General features: G+C 42.5%; 1 protein-coding gene and 1 long non-coding RNA gene across 4 annotated transcripts in view; one reads left to right on the top strand and one right to left on the bottom strand.

Moving 5' to 3' along the window:
- Positions 1-2,757: 2,757 nt before the first annotated feature.
- Positions 2,758-10,595, bottom strand: LOC140612722 (uncharacterized). Of its 3 annotated transcripts, none has more exons than XR_012013893.1 (3): positions 10,467-10,595; positions 6,879-6,976; positions 2,758-3,524 (listed from the first exon to the last, which is right to left on the bottom strand). It is a non-coding gene; the product is annotated as an uncharacterized lncRNA (long non-coding RNA). The 3 variants fall into 3 exon arrangements; XR_012013892.1 differs by lacking the exon at positions 10,467-10,595 and adding an exon at positions 8,028-8,157; XR_012013894.1 differs by lacking the exon at positions 10,467-10,595 and adding an exon at positions 7,694-7,755.
- Positions 10,596-11,144: 549 nt separating this feature from the next.
- Positions 11,145-24,768, top strand: part of NUP160 (nucleoporin 160) — a 46,720-nt gene continuing 33,096 nt past the window's right edge. The window contains exons 1-7 of the mRNA XM_072790701.1: positions 11,145-11,302; positions 11,569-11,680; positions 17,038-17,248; positions 17,830-18,052; positions 19,386-19,464; positions 19,967-20,081; positions 20,579-20,737. Coding sequence (XP_072646802.1) covers positions 11,203-11,302; positions 11,569-11,680; positions 17,038-17,248; positions 17,830-18,052; positions 19,386-19,464; positions 19,967-20,081; positions 20,579-20,737 — 999 coding nt within the window. The 5' untranslated portion in view covers positions 11,145-11,202. The remainder of the gene's footprint in view (positions 11,303-11,568; positions 11,681-17,037; positions 17,249-17,829; positions 18,053-19,385; positions 19,465-19,966; positions 20,082-20,578; positions 20,738-24,768) is intronic.

The following is a 24,768-nucleotide window of genomic DNA, read 5'->3' as shown; positions in this document are numbered from 1 at the left end:
TAGCTTTTATATGTGGATCCATGTCAGATCACTTGGTACATACAGCATTTGTATTTTTAGAAGCAAAACGCAGGATGTATATGGTTCAAGCAAGGATTTTCTTTTTCTGATTTTGTGAATTAAATCATGTGCAAGCTCTCCCAAAGATATAAAAGTAACATTTAAGTATGAGGCAGTGCCTGGGTGGCTCAGTTGGTTAAGTGTCTGGCTCCTGGTTTTGGCTCAGGTCATGATCTTGGGGTTGTGAGATGGTGCCCCTTGCAGGGCTCCACTCTCAGAAGGGAGTCTGCTTGAGATTCTCTCTCTCCATCTTTCTCTGCCTCCCCCCCAAATAAGTAAATCTTTAAAAAATAAAAGTAACATTTAATTAAGCATGTAATGAATTAATCACAACCTACTGAAATTTGTGGGAAATATTACATGAAAGGTAATAAAAACAATTGAGAGCACATGGTCACCAAGAATAAATCCAAAGCACAGGAGGATCAGGTCTGGGTGGGAACCCTGGGCTTTCAGGGGCCATCAGAGGGACCTGGTCTCTGAAGTCATGGTGGTTTCATAAGCAGGTAGAAAGAATAACAAAAAAGGAAGTGAAAAGTCACTGACATACTTCACTTATTCCACAATTTTGCTTTTTAAATTTCTCTTGCGTGTCTCTGCATTAGGCATTTCCTGGGGAGAGTTTCAGAATTCTAGACAGCATGTAGGGGCAATTACTAACTACTACAATGTCATCCTGGCTTCCCCACGAATTTACCAACCTTTATGGTGAAGGCTCCACTCTTTCAGCAAGGATCCTATGGTCCCACACATGCAAAGGCTCTCTATCCTAAGGTCAAATCAACCTTTCAAAAAAATAACCAACAAAGTTTGATTTGAGCTGAAATAAAATTCTTATATCGACAACAAGAATTTACCGAGCACTTTAAGCCCTGAGTTATAAGGAAAAATGTTTAAGTAAACTTGAAATCCTTGGCAAGAAAGGAAAAGCTCTCCTCTGTGACCTCAGTCTTTTCAACCACTCTTCACCCTGGTTCTCTCCATGCCTTCCTGACTTTTTGCCTAGAATGCTCTTTCTCCTCCTCATACATATCTTTTATAATAATGATCATACTTTACTGGTATTTGTAGTTCTCCTTTGTCTTTCTGTTAAACCTCAAAAACAGAGAATGGGAAATGTGTATTCTGTCCAAAGATACTTCATGGACACCTCGTCAGTGCTGGGCACTGTGCCAGGCACTAGAAATACAACAGAAAACCAGGTGGACAAAATCTCTGACTGCAGAGCTCAAATCCAGAGGGATCTTTCTAACCCCAGGGCCCAGCTCTTGGTAGGTGTGCAATCAAGACTGAAAGAATAGAGGCGCCTGGCTGGCTCAGTGGGTATAGCATGTAATCTTTGATCTTGGGATTGTGAGTTCAAGCCCCACATTGGATGTAGAGCTTAGTAAAAAAAAAAAAAAGAAGAAGAAAGAGAGAAAGAAAGAGAAAGAAAGAAAGAAAGAAAGAAAGAAAGAAAGAAAGAAAGAAAGAAAGAAAGAAAGAAAGAAAAAGAAAGAAAGAAAGAAAGAAAGGCTAAAAGAATAAATGAAGCTCCTGCCAGGAATTCAGAAATTAGTCACTTTGGTTAATACCACAGCACGTAGGTAAAAGGCAGAAATAGAAAAATCTTAAGTCATTTGCATTGTGGTTGAATCCTGGGTCATTTCTGCCATTGCTAATAGCAAGTATTGAAAGTAACAGGCCAAACAGCAGGAAACCACATTCCTAGAATCCAAAAGAAAGTAGATTTTGTTAAAAGAAAAAATAAGTTTTAAGATGGAATACTACTCATATCAATTAAAGAAATTATTACCTAAAAGCTAAGATTCATGTAAATATAAGTTATGACTACTGACTTACTCTGATGCTTTCTAAACTGACTGTATCTAGAACACGGCAATGAAGGTCAAAGTAGGCTTTGTAGGCAGGAAATGCTGTGTGCTAATAGATATTTTTAACATATGGGGAAAATGACAAGAAAGCAGTGTCTCTGAAAACTTTTTTCCTGTAAAACAATGGTCCAATGTGTTGTTCCTTGAAAAGAATATAAAGCATCTGGAAAACATATCACATATAGCCTCTTGTAAAGCTTCACAAAGCACACAATCATATTAATGTTTCTGAAAAGTTCTGCAGAAGGTAAATACATTTACCTTTATTAATCGTCATTTCCCATACTTCTTAAACCACCAAATTCTCCTTTCAGGGAATAGCTAGTGTTAGGTTAGGAAAAATCTGCTTTAAAGTTCTATTTACAATAACGTTCATTTATACTTATTCATTAGTGGTGACTTATAGTGTCAAGTGATAAAAATATTTTTCTTACAAAAGTGTAAGTAAAACTCGCTGCCCAAATAATCTTAGTAACATTCTGCATTTCGTTTCTAAGTGAAGTCACCATCTAACCACTAGATGGCAATATGATTCCATTTATATGACAACCACAACTTGCCAGCAAATCAGTGGTTCAAAGGGTTATTTCAGTTTTCTAAGGATGCCTATGTGAATTTATTCATTTATTAATTTCTTCAAACATTATTAGGTACTTTTAAGTATCAAGAACTCTGATGGATGTGGAAGATAAGTAAAGGAATGAGACAGCTCACTATAAAAATCTAATTACTAGGTTCCTGGGAAACTGTAAGACACCCCATCAACTTAACCACCACCTTTTTGGAAGGAACAAGAAAGGAAGGAGACTACATAAAATACGCATAATGATTACATGACATTTTATTTTTTTAAACATAAAAAAGTTAACTATCAACAAAGAAGAAAATTGTGCATATGGAAAGCACGGTGATAGACAAGCATCTAAGAAATTATCACAGTTTGAACTAAGTGTCCCAAAGGCCAAGAGTTGTGCAACCCAGAAGTCCATTTTGACTCAGGAAGGACATGCCTGTCCTCAGTCCTGGGGAGCTTCTGGAGGGGGCTCGGTTCTGAGCCTGGAAATTAGGGAGAGATGAAGGTGAAGATCCAACCTGTCTCTGGCTTTCAGGCCACAGACCTGGAGCTGTAGGGCCAGAGGTAATCTTGAAGATGAGTAAGTCCAACACCCTCTTCTTAGAAAACGGAGGCAGGGATACAGGTGTCTTGACAAGAGTCCTTAAGGCAAAGCTAGAACTTGAACCCAAGTTTTCTAATGCCCAGCTGATGTTCTCTCCAGTATTTCATCACCAATTTTGGAATTTAGAGTAGGTCCTCCCTTAACCTTTTTCCTTTTCCAAATTCTTTTTCTTGCTGGTTCCCAGCTGGCTGCCCGTCCTTGGATAAGATGTTGTGTGCAAGTGTCTCATGTTGGATTCCCCAGGAAACAAACTCAGAGGCAGAGATTTGCATGCAGGAGATTTACTGGAAAGTGGTCTCAGGAACAGTGCCTTGAAGGGACTAAGGGAGGCAGGATCAGGCAGAAAGGGAAGTTGAGGCCTCAGGTGATCCCATACAGCACTTTGGAGCTGAGATGGCCCTTTACGGTTGTCCTAGATCAAGATGGGGGGCAGGACCTTTAGACTTTCCACATTGATTACTCACTGGATGCAGGGGGGCATTACCAAAAACAAGGCAGTTCCCTTTGTCTAAGAGCAAAAATCAACGGACTAAAATTGAGGTGTTGGGAAGGTTCTGGAGGCTGCAGGGGAAAATCTGCTCCTGTGCCTTTCCCACCTTCTAGAGACTGCCCACATCCCTTGCTCATGGCCTCCTTGCTCCATCCCAAATGACAGCAATATCACACATGTCTGAACTTTCTTCTGTCCTCACATCTCTTTAAAAGAAAAAAGATTATTTGAGAGAGACAGCACAAGCAGGGTGAGGAGCAGAGGAAAAGGGAGAAGCAGGCTCTCCGTTGAGCAGACAGCCCAGTGCAGAGCTCGATGCTGGGACTCTGGGATCATGACCTGAGCCAAAGGCAGATGCTCAAGCAACTGAGCCACCCAGGGGTGTCTTGAATCTCTGACCTCAGAGGGAAAATCCTCCTTTCTTTTAAGGACTATGTGATTACATGGGGCCCATCTCTAGGTCCTTAACCTTACTCACACGTACAAGGTCCCTTTTGCCATGTAAGGTAACATATTACAGGTGGCAGGGATTAGGATATAGACATTGGTGGGAGACCATTATTCTGTCCACCAGGCTCTGCATTGAACATTGTTGCAAGAATACTTTATAAGTTCATAATAGCCAAAAAGTAAAACAACTCAAATGTTCAGCAACTGATGAATGGATAAATAAAATGTAGTCTATTCACACAATGGAATATTGTTTGGCCAAAAAAAGGAATGAAGTCCTAATTCATATTATAACATAGATGAGCCTTAAAAACATTATGCTAAGTTAAAACTAAGTAAGTGACCACATATGTATGACTCCATTTCCATGAGATGTCTAGAATAGGTAAATCTAGAAAAACATAATATTGAGGGACACTTGGGTAGCTCAATTGGTTAAGCATCCAACTCTTGATTGCAGCTCAAGTCTTGATCTCAGCATTAGGAGTTCAACCTGTGTTGGGGCTTGAAAAACAAGCAAACAAAAAAAGGGGTGGCCTGGGTGGCTCCATCCATTGAGCATCCAACCCTTGATTTAGGCTCAGGTCATGATCTTGGGGTAGTGAAATAGAGCACCGTGTTGGGCTCTGTGCTCAGCAGAGTCTACTTGAGATTCTCTCCCTCTGCCCCTTCCTTCTCTCTCTCTCTCTCAAATAAATAAATAAAATCTTTTTTAAAAAACCATAAAAATTTTTTTAAATATTTTATTTATTTATTTATTTATGAGAGACACAGAGAGAGAGAGAGGCAGAAACATAGGCAGAGGGAGAAGTAGGCTCCATGCAGGAAGCCCGATGTGGGACTCCATCCCGGATCCCAGGGTCACACCCTGAACCAAAGGCAGACACTCAACCACTGAGCCTTCCAGATGTCCCAAAAACCATAAAATTGATTAATAGCTTCCAGGGGCTGAGGAGGGGGGAAATTGGCAGTGATGTTAATGGGTATTAGATTTCTTTTGGCAATGACACAAATGCTTCAAAATTAGATTGTGGTGATGGTCACATAGCTATATAAATATACAAAAATCATTGAACTTTGGACTTTAGAAGGGCAAATTCTATGGTATGTTAATATCTTAAGTTGTTTAAAAATTTTTTATAGATAATGCCATATCCGGGGGATCCCTGAGTGGCGCAGCGGTTTGGCGCCTGCCTTTGGCCCAGGGCGCGATCCTGGAGACCCAGGATCGAATCCCACATCGGGCTCCCGGTGCATGGAGCCTGCTTCTCCCTCTGCCTGTGTCTCTGCCTCTCTTTCTCTCTCTCTCTGTGACTATCATAAATAAATAAATTAAAAAAATAATAATAAAAAAAAGATAATGCCATATCCTTCACTTTGTAACACCCAAGAGACATTTTATATCTGGTTGTCCTTATTAGCGAGTAATGCTAAGACTGAACCCTGGGTTAAGATGGTAACAACTGATAGGAACTATATTCTTAACAAGTGCTTCAGAAAAGTTATCTACCTTACAAGAATAATACTGCCATTCAAGGATGTTACAAAAATGAAATTAGAATAGGATATATTTAGTAAATCATAAATATGGTGGGTAGAGGGGCAGCCCCGGTGGCGCAGTGGTTTAGCAACGCCTGCAGCCCAGGGCGTGATCCTGGAGACTGGGGATCGAGTCCCGCATCGGCTCCCTGCATGGAGCCTGCTTCTCCCACTGCCTGTGTCTGCGCCTGCCTCTCTCTCTCTCTCTCTCTGTGTGTGTTTCTCATGAATAAATAGATAAATCTTAAAAAAAAAAAATATGGTGGGTAGAAAAATGCCCCTTCCCCCCCACCCAAGAAAGATGTCCACATACTAATCCTTGGAACTGGTGACTGAGTTACCTCACATGGCAGAAGTCATTTTGTAGATGTGATTAAGTTTAGGAATCTAGAGATGGGGAGATTATTCTATTATCCAGGTAGGCCCAACCTAATCACAGCAGAGAACTTTTCCCTGAGGTCAGAGAGAGAGATGACATTGCTGGCACAGAAGATGAAAGAAGGAGCTACAAATCAAGGAATGTGTTGGCCTCATGACGATGGAAAAGATAAGGAAAGGGACTCTCCCTGACAGTCTCCAGAAAGAATACAGCACTATTGACCCCTCAATCTTCACTCAATAAAACCCATATTGGACTTGTAACCTATGTAACTGTTTAAGCCACTAAATCTGTAGTGACTTAGTATAGCAACAATGAAAAACTCATATAGTAAAGCACCAGAGCTCTACTAGGATGACACATACAAGTGAAATAGTCCAAACACAGTAAAACCCAAATTTCCCCAACCTGTGGCTAAAAGCAGTTACATTAAAAGCATGAATACAGGGATCCCTGAGTGGTGCAGCAGTTTAGCGCCTGCCTTTGGCCCAGGGCGCGATCCTAGAGACCCAGGATCGAATCCCACGTCGGGCTCCCTGCATGGAGCCTGCTTCTCCCTCTGCCTGTGTCTCTGCCTCTCTCTCTCTCTGTGTGTGACTATCATGAATAAATAAATAAAAATTAAGAAAAAAAAAAAAAAGCATGAATACACTCCACTGACTTCTGCCCCCACCTACTCAGGCTGGCAGATTGTCAATCCCTGCTAAAGAGTCCCTAAAGCATTTCTGGGAGTATCTGGGGAGTGTCTGTTCATGAAATAATCTGTTTATGAAATAATCCATTTCCAAGTAATCTAGGTAAATCCACCAAGTTACTATTGAGAATTGATTTGCTGGCCAGGCTCCAGTCTCCTCGGGGAACCACTCCTGCTCTATAGGACACCAGTCCTTTCCAGGTACTCACCCTACCTCTTTTGGTCACCAGACTTCTGGAAGGCACCCCCTCCAATATGCTGGAGTCTTTAAACTGGAAAAACTGCTCTGGGGTCATTTGCACAGGAGAGATACTGTGAAAAAAAAAAAAAAAAAGGCCCTCTCCTTTTCATGCACTTTCTACAAGAGCAGTCTCAATGCAGTACCCGAGGGCCTCAATGTTTTATAGATTTTGTAATGTACTTAGTCTTTTTGTCCTCCTAGTCCCTGATTCTGCTCTCCATAGGCATCAGATGCAAGTCCAGTAGAGGCCAGGGAGGCAGGCAAATCACAATGTACTCAGTGTACAATCCACTACAACTAAGCCCCAAATCAAATTACTACAGATTCCATCTGTCCTAAGGCAAAATTTTTTCCCAACTCCCTTTCAGTCCCTTAGCAAGTAGGCTCCGGGCATACCCATTACACAGATATGCGCCGGATATGACTGAATCCCACTAGGACTGTATGAGAGGGTGGTCTACAATTGGGACAGCATAAGTGTTTCTCCTTCAAGGAGATGCAAGAATTTAAAGGTGGATAAGGTTGAATTGGGAAAAAAAAAAAACCTTGGAAGTTAAGGCAACAGGGAGCCCTGAAAGATTTTAAGAAGTGCTGGAGGCTGAATGTTGTGTTCCCCCACCCATCCACATTCACCTGTTGAAATCTAATCCCTACTGTGATGTTATTTAAAGGTAGGCCTTTCTGAGGTCCAGTGTGTGGGATTTTCCACACCACCAAGCAATTAACTCAACTCCTCTGAACAGAGACCAGGTATCCCACAAGTTTAACTCAATCTTGACACTACCTACCTGGAAATAATGTCAGATCCCATAAGTTAAGGGCTCAGTCCCACAACACTGTTCCCATTTCAGATGCCAATTACAAGTCGAGGTTGTCATGTGTGCTTCTGACCACTGGCTACAAATCGGAGGTTCCCATAAGCCCCACCTTGGGTTCGATTCACTGCTAGAGTGTCTCACAGAACTTAGGAAACCATTTTACTTACTAGATGACTGTTTTATTACAAAGGATATTAAAGGATATGAATGAACAAAGAGATATATAGGGCAAGGTCCTGAATGCAGAAGCTTTTGTCCCCATGGAGTCTGGAGAACAGTACTGGATTCATTCTGGTTCACCTACCTGGAAGCTCTCCAAACCCATCCTTCTGCAGTTTCATGGAGGCATAGTTGATTAAAACATTGGCCATTGATGACTGAACTCAATCTCCAACCCCTTAAGCCTCCCCAGAGATTGGGGGATGGGGTAGAGCTGAAAGTTCCAACCTTCAAATCATGTGATTGCTGCCCCTGGCAACCAGCCCCACCATTAAGTACCTTGGGGGCTTTCCAAGTCACTTCATTAACATTAAAAAAAGACACCTTTATCTTCTCATCACTTAGGGAATTCCAAGGGTTTTAGGAGCTCCATGCCCAGTACAATTCCTAGATTTCTAAATCAGGTCACTGGGTAGTGATAGGCACATAGAGAATCACATAATAGTGTGAGTGAGGTAAAATGAGTTATGTCTTAGATATGTTGAGTATGAGGTATCTGTGAGGAAATCCCAGTGATGTTAGTAGGTACACGAATGTAAAGACTGAGAGCTCAAGGGACACGTGGCTGGCTCAGTCGGTAGGGTGTGTGATTCTTGATCTTGGAGTTGTATGTTCAAGCCCTAGGCCTAGAATTTAAACTAAAACTCTAAAAAAATAAAAGAATAGGCAGGTGGATGTCTAAAGTGAGAGTTCAAAGGACAAAGGCTTAGACTAAAGATATACATCGGGAATCATCAGAATACAGTAATCTAGTATTTAAAGCCAAAGACTGCATGAAATCCTCAGGAATTGCATACTGGAATGTGCATAGACAGGACCAAGAACTGAGCTCTGGAACACTGCAACATCAAGAGGTTTGGGGAAAAGAGAAGCAACTAGCAAAGCAGTCCAAAAAGGAACAGTTTGTGAAATAGAAGGAAATCAGGAGTGTGGTATCCTGGAAGCCAGGTGAAGAAAGTGGGCAAGAAAGCAATTCGTCAGGCAGCTCCGGTGGTGCAGTGGTTTAGTGCAGCCTGAAACCCGGGGTGTGATCTTGGAGACCCGGGATCCAGTCCCAGGTCAGGATCCCTCCCTGCATGGAGTCTGCTTCTCCCTCTGCCTGTATCTCTGCCTCTCTCTCTGTGTGTGTCTCTCATGAATAAATAAATAAAAATCTTTAAAAAAAAAAAAAAAAGAATGAGAGTTCAGTGTTCAGTAAAATGGATGTCATTGGAGATTTTGAAAAAAGCTCTTTCAGGGGATCCCTGGGTGGCTCAGCAGTTTCCTGCCTTTGGCCCAGGGCACAGTCCTGGAGTCCTGGGATCGAGTCCTGAGTCAGGCTCCCGGCATGGAGCCTGCGTCTCCCTCTTCCTGTGTCTCTGCGCCTCTCTCTCGCTCTATGTCTATCATGAATAAATAAACAAAATCTTTAAAAGAAAAAAGCTCTTTCAGTAGTAGAACAGGCACACAAGGCCTGATAAAAGTGGGTTTAAGAGAGGCTGAAAGAAAAGAAATTAAACAGAAAGCTCTTGAATTCTGCTGTCGCAGTGAAGAGCTCTGAGGTTGTAGACAGTAACAAAAGAGAGTAGAGATCAAAAGAGGGGTTTTGTGTGTGTGTGTGTGTGTGTGGTGAGAAGGAGAAATAACAGCATGTTTGCTTGAGGAAACAACTCAGTAAATGGGAGGACGCAGAGATGAAGATGTAAGAGAGGAGAGAACTGCTAGAACGGTGTCCTTGAGCAGGTGACCTGGGGAAAATGTAAAAAGGTTACCCTTCCGTAAGTTGAGACACTTCATTTTATAGTAACAGGAGAGGAAGGCAGAGTATGCGGGTACAGATGAAGGCAGGTAGGGAAAAGGTGGTAGTGGGGGAAATTCTCTTTTTGATTTTATTAATTTTTTAAGCGAAAAGGCAAGCTAAGAATGAGGAGGAAAGGGTGGTGTTGTTGCAGGGTGGAGAAGTTGTGAAATACTCGTCTAGGACAATAAGCAGACAAGGGAAATACAGCGCGTTTGCTGGGCCGCAGTATGGACCCACTGGAGGTTTAGAATCACGTCGGAGGTGCAGAATGGCCTGTCTGTATGGCTGTATATTTTTCTCCAGCCTTGCTCAGCTGCAGATTTGGATTCAAAGTTGTAGTTTTTACCACGGCATAACAAAGAGAGAGAGAGAGAGAGAGAGAGAGAGAGAGAGCGCGCGCTTGGCAAAGGAGTAATTCAAATGGAATTTAAGCAGAGCTAGAGGGAAATCTCAAGGGAATTGGGGAGGGGAGGGCAGTGAAAAGGTGGTAGAACAGTGGATCATAGGTGGGATGGAGGGATCGCATTGCTAGAGTTGAAGTCCTAGGAGTAAGCTGGAAAGATGGGGGGTGGGGGGCGGGTCGTGGTCAGAATAGGATCAATGCGACAGAGAAGGGCTGAACTCGCTGGGAATAAATAATAATAACAGAATTGCTTAACACATGTTGGCTATCGAGGAAAAACCCTTTCCCCCTGAAAATCAGTACTTTCCCCCAATACTGAGCATCCACTGTGCCCTACATACGGGGAGAGCCACAGTATCTTCCAAACATCCCGATCAGGAATGGAACGAAAGGTAAATTCCTTTCACGCAGGCAAGTGAGCATGCAGATCATCTCAGCAGGTCGCGCGAAGCCTCTCCCGAACGCGCGGTGCCAGAGCACGAGAACACACGAATACAGACTCTTGAAAATTCAGATTCCAGCACAAAAGCTCCCTCCCCAGGAACTCCCCCCTCTCCCCATTCCACGTGTCGCCGAAGGCCGAAAAGTCGACCAGGCGATTTTTACCGACCGCCAAGGACGACCGCGAACTCGGACCCCGGCAGAGGGCGCTCAGCTGCCCAGACTCCGCGGACCTCGCCCCTCCCGGGAAGCTCAGCCCGAGCCCGCAGCCCGCCGCCCGCGCCCGGGTTTTCAAAATGGAAACAAACCCGGCCCCGCCCCCGGCCCTGAGGACGCCGGGAGGAGGAGGAGGAGGGTACCGCCCCCCGGGGAGGGGGTCCCAGCCGGCTGGGCGAAGGTTCCCGCGAGCACAGTCGGCTCCCCACGCCCCCCGGCCCCTTTCTCTTCTGGCTTCCTCCTGCCCACTCTCGCTCCTCAGCCAACTGACGGAAAGCCTCGTAACGAGCGGTCGGGAGCACCCTCCCTCCTCCGCAGCCTCCTCACCTGTCCGCGTCTCCGCCCGCCCCGCCCCCGGAAGTGACGGTAGCCTCTCGGCCCGGCTCGCGTCCCGTCGGGCCTTGCGGCAGCGGCGGGAAGATGGCGGCGGCGGGAGCCCTGGAACGGAGCTTCGTGGAGCTCAGCGGTGCTGAGCGCGAGAGGCCGAGACACTTTCGGGAATTCACAGTTTGCGGCATTGGTACGGAAAGAGCCAATGAGAATGAAATCCGATCCTTCCCCTCGGGCTCCTCCCACGGGTCCCTGCATGACCCCCGGTTCATAGTCCTCTAAGTCCACATGCCTATAGTCCCGGGATCAGAGCTTCCGTAGTGTCCTACTTCGTCCTCTTTTCTTCCTTTTCTCTCTGTATGGATTGTCATTCGTCACTCTCTGCTTTCTCAGCGCCCTCAGTCTCTGTCATCCCGAGAGAACTGGGTGTGCAGGCTGACCGCCCTCCTTTTGCAGGGACTGCAAATGCCTTGGCTGGAGCCGTGAAATACAGTGAGAGCGCGGGAGGCTTCTACTATATGGAAAGTGGCAAGTTGTTTTCCGTCACCAGAAATAGATTCATTCATTGGTAAGTGCTGTGGTCGCCCAACCTCCCTGGAAGGTCGGGTTTTGGGGCCTTTGAATTTTCGCGGCTGTTGCCAAGAGTGTCATTCTCCGAGGCGGTAAATGGACAAGTCAGGAAAAGAGAAAGACTGTTTTCTCTTGATTGCTGAATCAGGAGAAAATTAAGGAAATGCAAAGGTCTAGGAGAGATGCCTTTGCAGGCAGCACTGGAAGCAGAGGAAATGAAGCTTATGGGATAAAGCCCCAGAGACCAGTTTTCAACTTGAACTCATTGTGTTTTTATAGTGTATTACGGCTCTCTTCATTCTACAAATACATTTGAGCTTCTTCATGTCAGGCACGGTGCTAAGTTTACTAGAGATGAAGTGGTGAACAAAAGCAACCACGTTTTCCATCACGGAAGAAGTTGTAGCTGTTTGAGAAAAGATGTGGAGCCACCTTTCATGGGGCAGTTTTATGAAGGAAAAAGACAGAAAAGTAAGGGACCACAGTATAGGTGTATAAACATAAATTTTTCTTACTTGCCTCGGAGGAAAAGTGTAGGGGCTGTGAGACGCTAATGAGAGGACCAAATGTTATTGGTAGAACAGAAACGCCTTCACAGCACATTTAACCTTAGATCTGTAGGACGTGAAAAGTTGGCCAGGCAGGGGGTTGCGGAGAGAGTAGTCCAGCAGCTGGGATCACCATATATGCAAAATCTATGAGGTAGAAAGAACTGGGCAGGTTTGACAACTGACTGGTGGTCTTTGTGGCTTAAGTTCAGCGGGTGAACTGGAAAGTGATGTGAGAGATGCTGAGATGGGGTGGGGACGGGGGTGGTAAGCAGGATGCAGATCCTTCCTAAGGATTTTGGATTTTTTTCCCAAGTACATTGACTAATCATTGGAGGGTCTTAAAGAGTTACTGATTACTAACATCATCAAAATTGCATTAAGAAAAAGTCAGTTTAGGAAAATGGATTTGGGTTAGGTAGGTATGATACAAAAAAAAAAAATCTTGTTTTTATAATGTCTCAAGTAAGAGGTGCTAATGGCTCAGTTGTGGGAGTATCTTGGAAAGGAGAAATAGATGGATTTAAGACATGCATTTAGGGATCCCTGGGTGGCGCAGCGGTTTGGCGCCTGCCTTTGGCCCAGGGCGTGATCCTGGAGACCCAGGATCGAATCCCACATCGGGCTCCCGGTGCATGGAGCCTGCTTCTCCCTCTGCCTGTGTCTCTGCCTCTCTCTCTCTCTGTAACTATCATAAATAAATAAAAAAAAAAAAAACATGCATTTAGAAGGTAGCTTTACTAGAACTTGGTGATAGATTGAATGTGGGGTAGAAGATGGGAAGAGAAATGGAGGGAGCAAAGACAGTTCCCTGGTTTCTGGTATGACTAACAAGATACTGGGTAGTAGGGTTGCCTTTAACTAATATACAAAAGATGGATTTTGGATAGATGTGAATAATTCTTTCAAATATATTAAATTTGAAGTACCTATGTAGCAACCCTTCAGAAATATCATGTAGGCATTGATATTTATAGGTATGAGGCTCAGAAGAAAGACCTATGTCAGACATAAAAATTAAGAAATACTTTTCTAAGGCAGCCTGGGTGGCTCAGCGGTTTAGCGCCGCCTTCAGCCCAGGGCCTGATCCTAGAGACCTGGGATCGAGTCCCACATCAGGCTCTGTGCATGAAGCCTGCTTCTCCCTCTGCCTGTGTCTCTGCCTATCTCTCTCTCTCTCTCTCTCTCATAAATAAATAAAAGTAAAATCTTAAAAAAAAAAAAAGAAGAATGAAAAGAAATACTTTTCTAGTAAGTGTTTAGGGATTGAGAAAATAGGAAACAAAACAAAGTCCCTACTCTCATGGGAGGAGATAGGCAATAAACAATAGTAATCCCCCAAAATAAGTAAGTACAGCTTGTCTGGTGATGAGTGGAATAAAGAACAGGGAAGCAAGGTTAGAAGGAAAGGGGATGCCTGCAGGAGATGATCTTTTATTTGGGAAAGACCCAGTGATAAGTTGACATTTGAGCAGAGGAAGTAGGTATCTGGAGGATGAAATTTTCAGGTAGAACCTTCTTTTAAAAAAAAAGGAACCAAAATGTGAAGAATCCTGAGACAGGGGCTTATTTGTTCAAAGAATGGCAAGGGGCCAGGAATCTGCAGCTGCGTGATCACAGGATAGAACAATAAAGTAGCCGAGAGTCAAAATCAGGGCTTTGTTGGTAATTTTAAGGCTTTGAGTTCTACTCTGAGTTAGATGGGAAGAAGCCAGTGGAGGGTTTTAAATGAAGAAGTGACATGATCTAAGTTGTGTTTTTAGAGGATTGCTATGGCTGTTATGTTGAAAACAGAGTATATAGCAGGGAAAGACTGGGAGCAAGGAGACGGATTAGGAGGTTGGTGCCACAGGCCAGATGAGAGACGATGGCAGCTTAGACCAGGATAGTACTGGTAGAGGCAGTGAGAAATATTCTGATTGTGGATATGCTTTAAAGGTGAGTTTGTTAGAATTACTACTGGATCAGATGTAGGGTATACAAAAAGAGAAGAGTCAAGAATGACCTCCAGATTTTTGGCTTGAGCAACGAAGTTACAGAGATGCCATTAATTGAGTTGGAAAAGAGTGTAGGTAAAGCAGGTGTTTTTCAGGTGTGCTACTCTAGGCATTCTGTTTGGGACAGGTTTCATTTGAAATCCCTGGTAGATATCCAAGTGGAAGTGTTGAAGCAGTAGCCACTTCAGTGGAAAGTTTGGGCTGAAGATACAGATTTGGGGATTGCTGGCATTAGATGGCATTTGGGATCCCTGGGTGGCGCAGCGGTTTGGCGCCTGCCTTTGGCCCAGGGCGCGGTCCTGGAGACCCGGGATTGAATCCCACGTTGGGCTCCCGGTGCATGGAGCCTGCTTCTCCCTCTGCCTGTGTCTCTGCCTCTCTCTCTCTCTCACTGTGTGCCTGTCATAAATAAATAAAAGTTAAAAAAAAATTAAAAAAAAAATAAAGCTGTTACACTGAATGAGATCACCTAGAGATCACCTGCACTATTGGCATTTGGGGCCAGAAAAGTCTTTTTGTGGGGGACTTCCCTGTACATTGTAGAGAATTGAACAGCATCCCTGGTCTCCACCCAGTTCAGACCAATAGCACCCCCCTCCCAGTTGTGACAAGCAGAAATATCTCCAGACACTCTTAAATGTCCTTACAGAGTGGGGTAGAATGAGAACTTGTGTGGATGAGAGGAAAGAAGAGGTCTGAGGACTAAACACTGGGGGCACTCCAGTATTTAGGAAGATAAGGAGACCGGAAAGTAATAGCTAGGGAAGAGGTGAATGAAACAAGAATGGTGTCCCAGAAACTAAGGGAAATATTTCAAGGAAAAGAATCAAAAACTGTTAAGTACTGCATATAAGTCAGAGAAGTGAAAATAGACCTTTGAATGGTGGAGGTCATTGGTGAGCTTGTCAGAGACTGCTCCATTGGGGTACAAACACCCAAAGTGGCTGAGCTCTGGAGAGAAGAGGAGGACAAGAGTTATGAGAACAACAACTCTGTAAGGGGCATTGCTGTGAGAGAAGCAGAGGAATCAAATGGTAGCATGAGGACCATGCAATGGTGTGGAAGAAATAGAAGAGTATATTTATACACAGTCAACAGCAATCATTAAAGGATTGGAACTGAAGAAAGTGAGGTGTTAGAAAAAATATAGATATGTCAGAGGGGGCAGCCCGGATGGCTCAGTGGTTTAGCGCCGACTTCAGCCCAGGGTGTAATCCTAGAAACCCGGGATCAAGTCCCACGTCGGGTGCCCAGCATGGAGCCTGCTTCCCCCTCTACCTGTGTCTCTGTCTCTCTCTCTCTGTGTCTCTCATGATAAATAAATAAAATCTTAAAAAAAAAAAAAAAAGATACGTCAGAGGAAGTGTGGGAGTGACTGAGCAAGGAGCTAGTCCTTAAAGAATGAAAGAGGTCAGTAGGTAACTGCAGTGGGCAAGGGTCACAAGTGGTATCTAGTTGCACACACTTGAGAGCTGAGTGGCTTGGGCAGGGAAGGAGGAACCCAGAGTGACAGTGACGAGCAAGCAGGACAACTGTGCTCTACCTTGAGAACCCCTCCCTACAGGGAGTGTGATAGAGAAAGCTTACCACCATTAGAGAAGGCAGGTGGGAAGGGGGTCCTCAGGCAAGATCCAGGACCTACCTTTAACCATAAGGCAGGAGAGTGAAGCAATTGCTCAGAGATGAAGATGAGGATCCAGAAAACTGTGCTGATGCCATACCATGAGTTAGTAGAAGGTAGCCTGAGGAAATCGTCAGAGTTCACATGGTACGTACAGCTTTGGGAGTAGATGAGATATGCCTTGAGAGAATATGTACAGTAAGCAGATAAGATGACCCAGGATCAGGGTTCGAGGAAATAAAAAGTAGGAGTCAGGTCAAAGAAGAGAGAGAACGCCTAGAGATAGGAGAATAAAACCAGGAGAGGGTAGTATCACAGAAATCAAGAGACTTCAGGACAGCATGGTCAAGTATGTGGAATGCTGCTAAGAGGTCAAGTAGGAGCAAGACTGAGGAATCCAGTGGAATTGGTGTGGTGACATTGGTGAGAAGATGGCAGGTGGGAGAGTATGAGGGAGGCGAGGAAGTAGACAAGACATGGCCACAGAGGAGAAAGATACTGGAATAGCTACATCATGGCAGGAACAGGGCGATAGAGAGCAGCCAGGGAAGAGCATATCTGACTATGGAGAGAAAGTTTTAAAGAAGGAGAGATGGATGCAGGAAGGACATACTTGAGAAAGTCAGAGATTGCCCTCAAATTGCTGGAAGACTTGTTCTTTGGGGAAGTATGCAGGCAGTATGGTACACAAGGTGATGAGAAGTTAGGGCTTTCCCAGCATGGTGTTTTCTATGATTCAAAGCTACCATATGGCAGAGATGCACCTGAAGAAGTCTGCCCTGCATCCCAGCAGGAACAAGTCATAGAAGGGGAAATAGTCAAATTTATTAAGGTCACTATAGTATGATGCTGTGGTACTAATAGTGGAGACCACGTTTCATTGCAAGTGATGGAGGTGTGCGGTGTGGATTTCTTTATAGTGGGACTTAATTCCATTGAGTATCATCATTCTAAATAAACGGGCCATCAAGTTTGGAAATGGCTTTATCGTAATAAGATTTGAATTTTATGTTCTATGTTTTGTAAGTCAACGTATTGTGATGGTTCGGATTGTAAAAGTTGATCTGAATTTATTTACCCAGAGCTTTCAAATTAGGAAAGTTCACTTGGAAACTACTCCCATATATTTCAAAGCAACACTCAGAAAGAAAAGCATAAACTTTGTAAACAAATGTCTCTTTTTTAATAGGAAGACCTCTGGAGATACATTGGAGCTGGTGGAAGAGTCACTGGATGTAAATCTGTTGAATAATACAGTTCGCCTCAAATTCCAAAATTGCAGCCTCTTACCTGGAGGGGTTCACATCTCTGAGACTCAGAATCATGTGATAATCTTGATATTAACCAATCAAACAGTGCACAGATTACTTTTACCACACCCTTCCCGGATGTATAGGAGTGTAAGTTGGTTAAGTGTAATATCCTTTGTATCCCAAATTACTTTTCTGGCTGTCAGAAATTTAATGCTGGAGCAATATCCTTTGGAAATTGAAGGAAAATTGGCTTTATTAGCCCTCACCAAGCATACTTTGATAGTTACTATTTAAAATGATGAGATACAAAAAAAAATAAATAAATAAATAAAATAAAATAAAATGATGAGATACATTTTTAAGTTGAAGAAATCATTTAAAAAAAAAAAGAACTACCTTTCCTTTTAGGCTCAATTATTTCTTACTTAAAAGACTTGTAGGGGCACGTGGGTGGCTCTGTTAGTTAAGCATCTGACTTCATCTCAGGTCATGATCCCGGAGTCCTGGGATCCACCCCTGTTTCAGGCTCCTTGCTGAGCAAGACATGGCCACATCCTCCCTCTCTGTCTGCCCCTCCCCCTGCTCATGCAGGTGTGCATGCTCACTCTCTCAAATAAATAAATAAAATCTTTAAAAAAAAAAAAAACTTTTATAGCAGGGTTGAAAGGAACTGAGGAAAATTCAGCGTATTCTGATTTAATGGATTTTTCTTTTTCATTATTCCACAGGAGTTGGTAATTGAAAGTCAGATGCAGTCCATATTTACTGACATTGGAAAAGTTGACTTCAGGGATCCTTGCAACTCTCAACTGATTCCCGCAGTACCTGGACTCTCCCCTAACTCTACCACCTCGGCAGCCTGGCTTAGCAATGATGGGGAGGCTCTGTTTGCTCTACCATCTGCTTCTGGGGGAATCTTTGTTCTTAAACTGCCTCCTTATGACATACCTGGTAAGAATGGGAACTGAAAAAAAAAAAAAAATGGGAACTGAACTTGGACTTAATTTTAAAGAAGGAATATTGGCATTAAAACACCTTAGAAGTCCATATCCATCATCCAAGGCAGGAATCGCCTCTCTACACCCTTTAAATGATCACTCAGTGTTGCTTACCTAAGGAGTCTAATGCTTTTACTGGGTTTTTGTTTTTTGTTTTCTGAGAAGGAAAGATTTTATACAGTGGATGAGGAATTGTAAACCTTTGGAGTGTGGGAAGACAGATGACTGTAAGATAGCCTATTCTGAGGCCTGTAGTAGAGACAAATTGACTAGTTATCTATCTTCAGGTTGAGGTTCTATAATTAAATTAATTGACACAAGGAAGTTTGCTGCTGATAACCTGCTCCAAGTCACCACTATCTCTTGCCTGGGTTATTGCATTAGCTTCCTAAGTATCCCTCAGATCCGTACTTACCTCTCTACAGAGACTTTTGGGACAGACCTACACATTTAAAACCTTAGTAGAGTCCTGTCACTTCATTGCTCAAAGCCCTTGAATAAGGGTTTGTTCTTAATTAATTCTGAATAAAACCAAAGTCCTTGTATCGCTTTACAGTGACCCCCTGCTGCCTCTCTAACCTCAGCTTCTCTTTCCCTTCACCTTCTATGCACTAGCCTCATGCCTTCTTGCAGTTCCTTGAACATACCGGGCACAATCCTCCATCAGGGCTTTTGCCTGAGATAGTCTTTCTCCAGCTACTAGCTAGTTGCCTCATTCCCTCAACTCCTCTAAGTCTTTAATCAGTGATTCCTCAGTGTGAGGCTTTCCTTGACCACCCTTTCCAAACTGCACATACATACACATGCATCCCCCACCCCAGTATTCTCTGTTTTCACCTATTACCATTCTGCTTAATTTGTTTACTGTCTCAGCTTCTGCCTTCCTCCCAGTGGAATGTAAGTTCTATGAGGATAGATGGTTTTTTATGTTTTGTTTACTACTACATCTTCAGTACCTAGAACTGTGCCTGGCACATGAAAGGAAACCAGTGATTCTTTTGGAAAGAATGATTGTTCTGAGCAGTAGAGTTACTGTTTATAAATGGCACAAATTTGCCCTAGGAATAGGTGAGTGTTATTTTTATTGATCCAGTAATGATTCAGAGTATTTTAAGTGGGATGTATGTGGATAGGCTGCATCTTAAAACTTTTTTAGTATAGAAACATAGAAGCTTGTCATCTTTTGTAAGGCCCTGATTCGTGGTTGCATCCTTCTTGTTGTTGGGTTTCTCTGCGTCTGGTCAAGAGGTTCCTTGGATATCATTGGTCTATTTTCAATCTTGTAGGGATGGTGTCAGTTGTGGAACTGAAACAGAGTTCAGTAATGCAACGACTGCTTATAGGCTGGATGCCAACAGCCATCAGGTAAGTGGTGGCTGGTAGGTAAATCAAAGGGCCCAAGAATTTAATGTTTGCACTGGTCAGCACCTATTAGTAATTCCAGTCTTCCTTAAGGCAGAGAAGCATCATACTGGAAAGGAGAGGAGTCTGTAAAACATCACATTCTATCTTAGGAGAGCCACACTTTGGATAACTTGATAGCAAAAAGTGATTTTCTGTATATATCCTCACAATATTCTTTTCAGAGCTCTGCCCTGACTTACCAAATCCAATTTTATGTAATATTAGAAATAGAAAGTTTTTGATGATTAGAAGTCTATTCCTGTCTTATGTAGAACCTTTTTAAAAGTATCATAGTGATTTATTTTAAGTCAAATAGAAAATAGTCTTACACCAGTACGCAAGTGCCTGGCTTTTTCTGTTGACTAAGAGTGTACATTTAAGACTGTATTTTATCTTTTTAATTACAAATTCTAGTCCAATATTTATAATACTAAAACCCTAAAATCAGGCCTTATGTTTTTAGAGGTGATCAGGGGCCTTCAGATCGTCCCTTTGCTCTTGCTGTCCATTGTGTCGAGCACGATGCCTTCATCTTTGCTCTGTGCCAGGATCATAAACTACGAATGTGGTCTTATAAGGTAAATACTACATTTATAGTTACTGGAAGTTAAAATAGGAGTGTGAATTATAAGAAAATTGAGGTCAATCTTGCTGTTTCTCTCAAAGATTATTAAGATCACTTTGTTTGGAAATCATGAGCCATTTCTAGACTCAATTCCATTTAGCTTTATTTTTCACACATTTCTCCTCTTTTATATATATTTTTAAAATTATGAATCCTACAGGATTAAAATAGTAGAAAATACTCTTCACTTAAGAGGAATAAAACTTTTAAAAAGGAACAAATGTCATTTTTAAATGCAAGTCGATAAAATAGTTTTTAAGATTCATAAAACAGTTAATGATTTTATCAGACTGAAGAGATTTTCATCTCAGCCTTTAAAAAAACCTGTAGTGTCCCTCAACAGATAAAAGAGGAGGAGTGGTAGATGTCATGGGTGCATCCTTTAAAAGAGGAGTTTGTTTTTCTAGCTTGGATATTCTTTGACGCTACTTGTTGACTCATCTTGGGCAGGACCAAATGTGCCTGATGGCAGCCGACATGCTGGAGTATGTTCCTACCTTTAAAGATCTTCGGCTTGCTGCTGGAACTGGACATAAATTACGACTTGCTTATTCCCCTTCAATGGGACTCTATGTAGGGGTATACATGCATGCGCCAAAACAAGGACAGGTATGAAACAACTAAGACATCTGTCAAGCTATGCTATATGTACTGATGTGAGGAAATAGCTTAGAGTTACTGGATCTATTTAACTCTTCACACCAGTGTAGGTACTTCAAGTGTTGTTTCTGTGGAGAGGAGGGGTCTTGTGCTAACATGTGAATTAAAAGATCTTGAAGAAGTCAAGATGAAAGGGAATAGAGAGTTTAAAGGAATTTGAAAGGAAAAGTTAAAGCCAAACAAGAAAGAGCCAATTTGGACATCTGGGTGGAAAAAATGGATTTATGAAAGGGAAATAGGTGTTATTGAGTGGTTGGAGGGAAATTAATTTTTTTTTTAAGATTTTTTTTATTCATGAGAGATACAGAGAGAGAGAGGCAGAGACACAGACAGAGGGAGAAGCAGGCTTCTCGCAGGGAGCCCGATGTGGGACTTGATCCCGGGATGGGGATCACACCCTGAGCCAAAGGCAGATGCTCAACCTCTGAGCTACCCAGGTGTCCCGGAAATTAATTTTTAGAAATAATTTTGTTCATCTTCCAAACACAAGTTGTGTGTAGATGAGGTATTTAGGGTGTAATAAAATGGTATAATTATATAATAAACAACCATTTGTTGGATAGTTTGGCATGATGCCAGGCCCCTTATGTACATTAATAGCAAATACTTAGGACTGTGCTTACTCTGGACTCACATATTATCCATTTACACATATTATCCATTTAATCCTAATAATATTCCAGTGAGGTAGGCTCACTATGCTGGAGGTGCCCATCTGGGTGCCCCCTTCACTCCTGTTGGGCTCTGATGCCCAACTACAGGTTGCCCCTCTATATGGATGCCTTCTTTACTATCTTTGGGCTGAGACTCTGCCACCCCCATTCAGTGGACACCCCTCTTTCCCCTTGGGCTCTGATCACTGGTACAGACTGCTACTTTGTGTGGACCCCCTCCTCATCCTGCTTGAGTTTTCACCCTATACCAGGCCTTCCATATGTGTGGAACCCTATACCTTACTCATGCATCTATACTCTAAGCCAAATGTGGATACTCTTTTTACTGTCTTGGGCTCTTTTTGTTTTTAAGATTGATTGATTGATTGATTGATTTGAGAGAAAGGGAGAGAGGCTGGGGGGTGGGGGCTGCAGAGCAGGAGCGAGTGAAAAAATCCCAAGTAGACTCTCTGCTGAGTGCAGAGCCCAATGCAGGGCTCTGTCTCACAACCCTGAGATGACCTGAGCCAAAACCAAGAGTTGGATGTTCAGCTGACTGAACTACCCAGGTGTCCCTTTACTTCCTTGGGCTCTTGATTCATCCCATGACCTGTCTTTGGTCTCAATTTCCTAGAGTAGCCCATGGAACTCAGGAAAATACTAACTTACATTTGCCAACTTACCATGTGATAAAGGATATAGATGAACAAATAGATGAAGAAGTATATAGGTGAGGTCCAAAAGTGTCCTGATTTCAGAGGCCTCTGTCCCTGTCATGTTGTGGTGTGCCACCTTCTTGGCACATGGGTGTGTTCATCAATCTGGAAGCTCTCCCCATACCATACTTTAGGGGTTTTTATGGAGGCATTATTTAATTAAAAAAAAAAAGTCTTTTATCATCCAGGAAATTCCAAGGGATTTAGGAGTTCTGTATAAGATGTTCCTATCATTCTATCACTCAGGAAATTACAAGCGTTTTAGTTCAGTGTCAGGAGCCAGGGAAATATATATATATATTTCTTATTATTTGACAGATTCTCATAGAGATTATGTTGGTTCTATAGATGATACTGAAAAATATTGCCATCTTAGTATTATTAAGCCTTTTGGTCTGTAAACATGGATGATGTTTTGTAGTTTTCAGAGTGTAAGTTTTGCAGTTCTTTTGATCAATTTATTTCTAGGTATTTTATTCCTTTTAATACTGGTATAAATGCAATTATTGAAATAAAATTACTAATTTTTTTCAATTTTTACATTGCACAATGCAAGTTTATAGAAAAACAGTTGGTATTGGTATATTGATCGTGTATCTTGCAACTTTGCTGAGTTTTTCTGTTCTGATACTGATACAGTAGAATCTTCAGAATGTCTTTTTTTTTTTTAAGGTTGATTGATTGATTTGAGAGAGGGAGAGCACGCATGAGCAGAGAGAGGGACAGAGAACATGAGCAGGGAGCCTGATACGGAGTTCAATCCCAGCAACTAAAAGGCAGACACTGAACTGACTGAGCCACCCAGGCACCCCCTCAGAATGTCTCATATACAAGATAACCTCATCTGCAAATAAAATTTTATTACTTTCTTTCCAATTGAATCAACTGAATGCCTTCCCCCCCCCCCCCCCCTTTAAATGCCCTGGATAGATCTTCCAGTACAATATTGAACAGAAGTAGGGAGAGCTTACATCTTTGTCTTGTTGCTGATCTAGGGGAGAAAGCTTTCGGTGTTTCACCATCGAGGATGATGTTAGCTGTGCATTTTTCATAAATGCTCTATCATGTTGAGGAAATTCTTGGGATCCCTGGGTGGCGCAGCAGTTTAGTGTCTGCCTTTGGCCCAGGGCGCGATCCTGGAGACCCAGGATCGAATCCCACGTCAGGCTCCCGGTGCCTGGAGCCTACTTCTCCCTCTGCCTATGTCTCTGCCCCTCTCTCTCTCTCTCTCTCTCTCTCTCTCTGTGACTATCATAAATAAATAAAAAATTTAAAAAAAAAATTCTTTCTACTCCTAGTTCATTGAGTGTTTTTATCATGAAAGGGCATTCTGTTTGGTGCCATTGCCTTGATTCATGTTAAAACACCAGTAATTTTACCCTGTATTTGGGCTTTTGCATCATCAATGCAAAAATATCAACACAGTGAAAAAGGCAAATAATGCGGTATTATTATGAAAAGATTTTCAGCCTTGAAAGGGGTCAAGGGGCTGGCTGGCTCAGTTGGTATAGCATGTGACTCTTGATCTCAGGGACGTGAGTTTGAGCCTCATATTGGATATAGAGAATACTTCAGAAAAAAATTAAAAAGGAAAGGATTTCAGCCTCCTCCCTGTTTCAGCAGTCTGTGGCCTACATTTTCAGAAGCAGGCTAAAAGATTCAAAATTGAATGTAGGAGTACTGTCAAATTGAGCAGAGCTTTTTTTTTTTTTTTTTAAGATTTTCTTTCTTTGAGAGCGAAAGAGAGAACACATGAGCGGCAGAGAAGGGAGGGAATGAAGAGGGACAAACAGTTTCCCCGCTGAGTACAGAGCCCTAGGCAGGGGGTCGGGGGGGGGGGGGGGTGACCCTGAGATGATGACCTGAGCCACCCAGGCACTCCTGAACAGAGCTATTATTTCCTTTGTTTTGAGCATTATGTTTCTATCAGTGAAGCCTAAAATCAGATAAGCTTGTAGTCCTTCTTTTTCCCCTTTATAAAAACTGCTCTACAGCCTGTTTTTTCCTGCTAATCTGCACAGTTGAAGTTTTTCTTTTATCTGTAATATTTTACATCCATTTCTATTAATTTCATTTGTTTCTTGTTTCTCTTTTGGTTCTTTGGATTCTAATTCATTAGTAAGTGTATTTCTTTGGTCATTCCCAGTTTCTTGTTCTCATTGATATTATAGACATGCCACTTGTATTCCACCTAAGACACTAATACAACTCTCAGAAGTTCTGTAGACCTATGGTGTGTGATCTGTGGAATGGTCCTGGACCACAAATTCTTGGTTACCAGGTTGCAGTAAAATAACTGCAGAAGTGAGAGAAAACTTTTAGACATTTTTAGTGGTTTTACTTTGCTACAGACATCCACATTCAAGGTTTCTCTATTTTATAAAAGTATCAATCTGCAACAGGTTGAAAATTTAAAAACAACAACAACAACAAAAAAAACTAATCCTTTACCACAGGCAGTTTGAGAAGCTCTACACTAGTCCAGCATTTTTCCAACTCGTTTTTCAGCTAGAATCTATAATAAGATATATCTTGCTTTGCTACTGAGTATACATTGTGATGATGGACATGTAACAAATATTTTCATGAAACATACTTAACCTTTACTGGG

Source organism: Canis lupus, chromosome 21 (assembly GCF_048164855.1).
Source record: "Canis lupus baileyi chromosome 21, mCanLup2.hap1, whole genome shotgun sequence".
NCBI lineage: Eukaryota > Metazoa > Chordata > Mammalia > Carnivora > Canidae > Canis > Canis lupus.
Note: the sequence above shows the minus strand (reverse complement) of the source record. Positions and strands in the feature narration are given on the sequence as shown.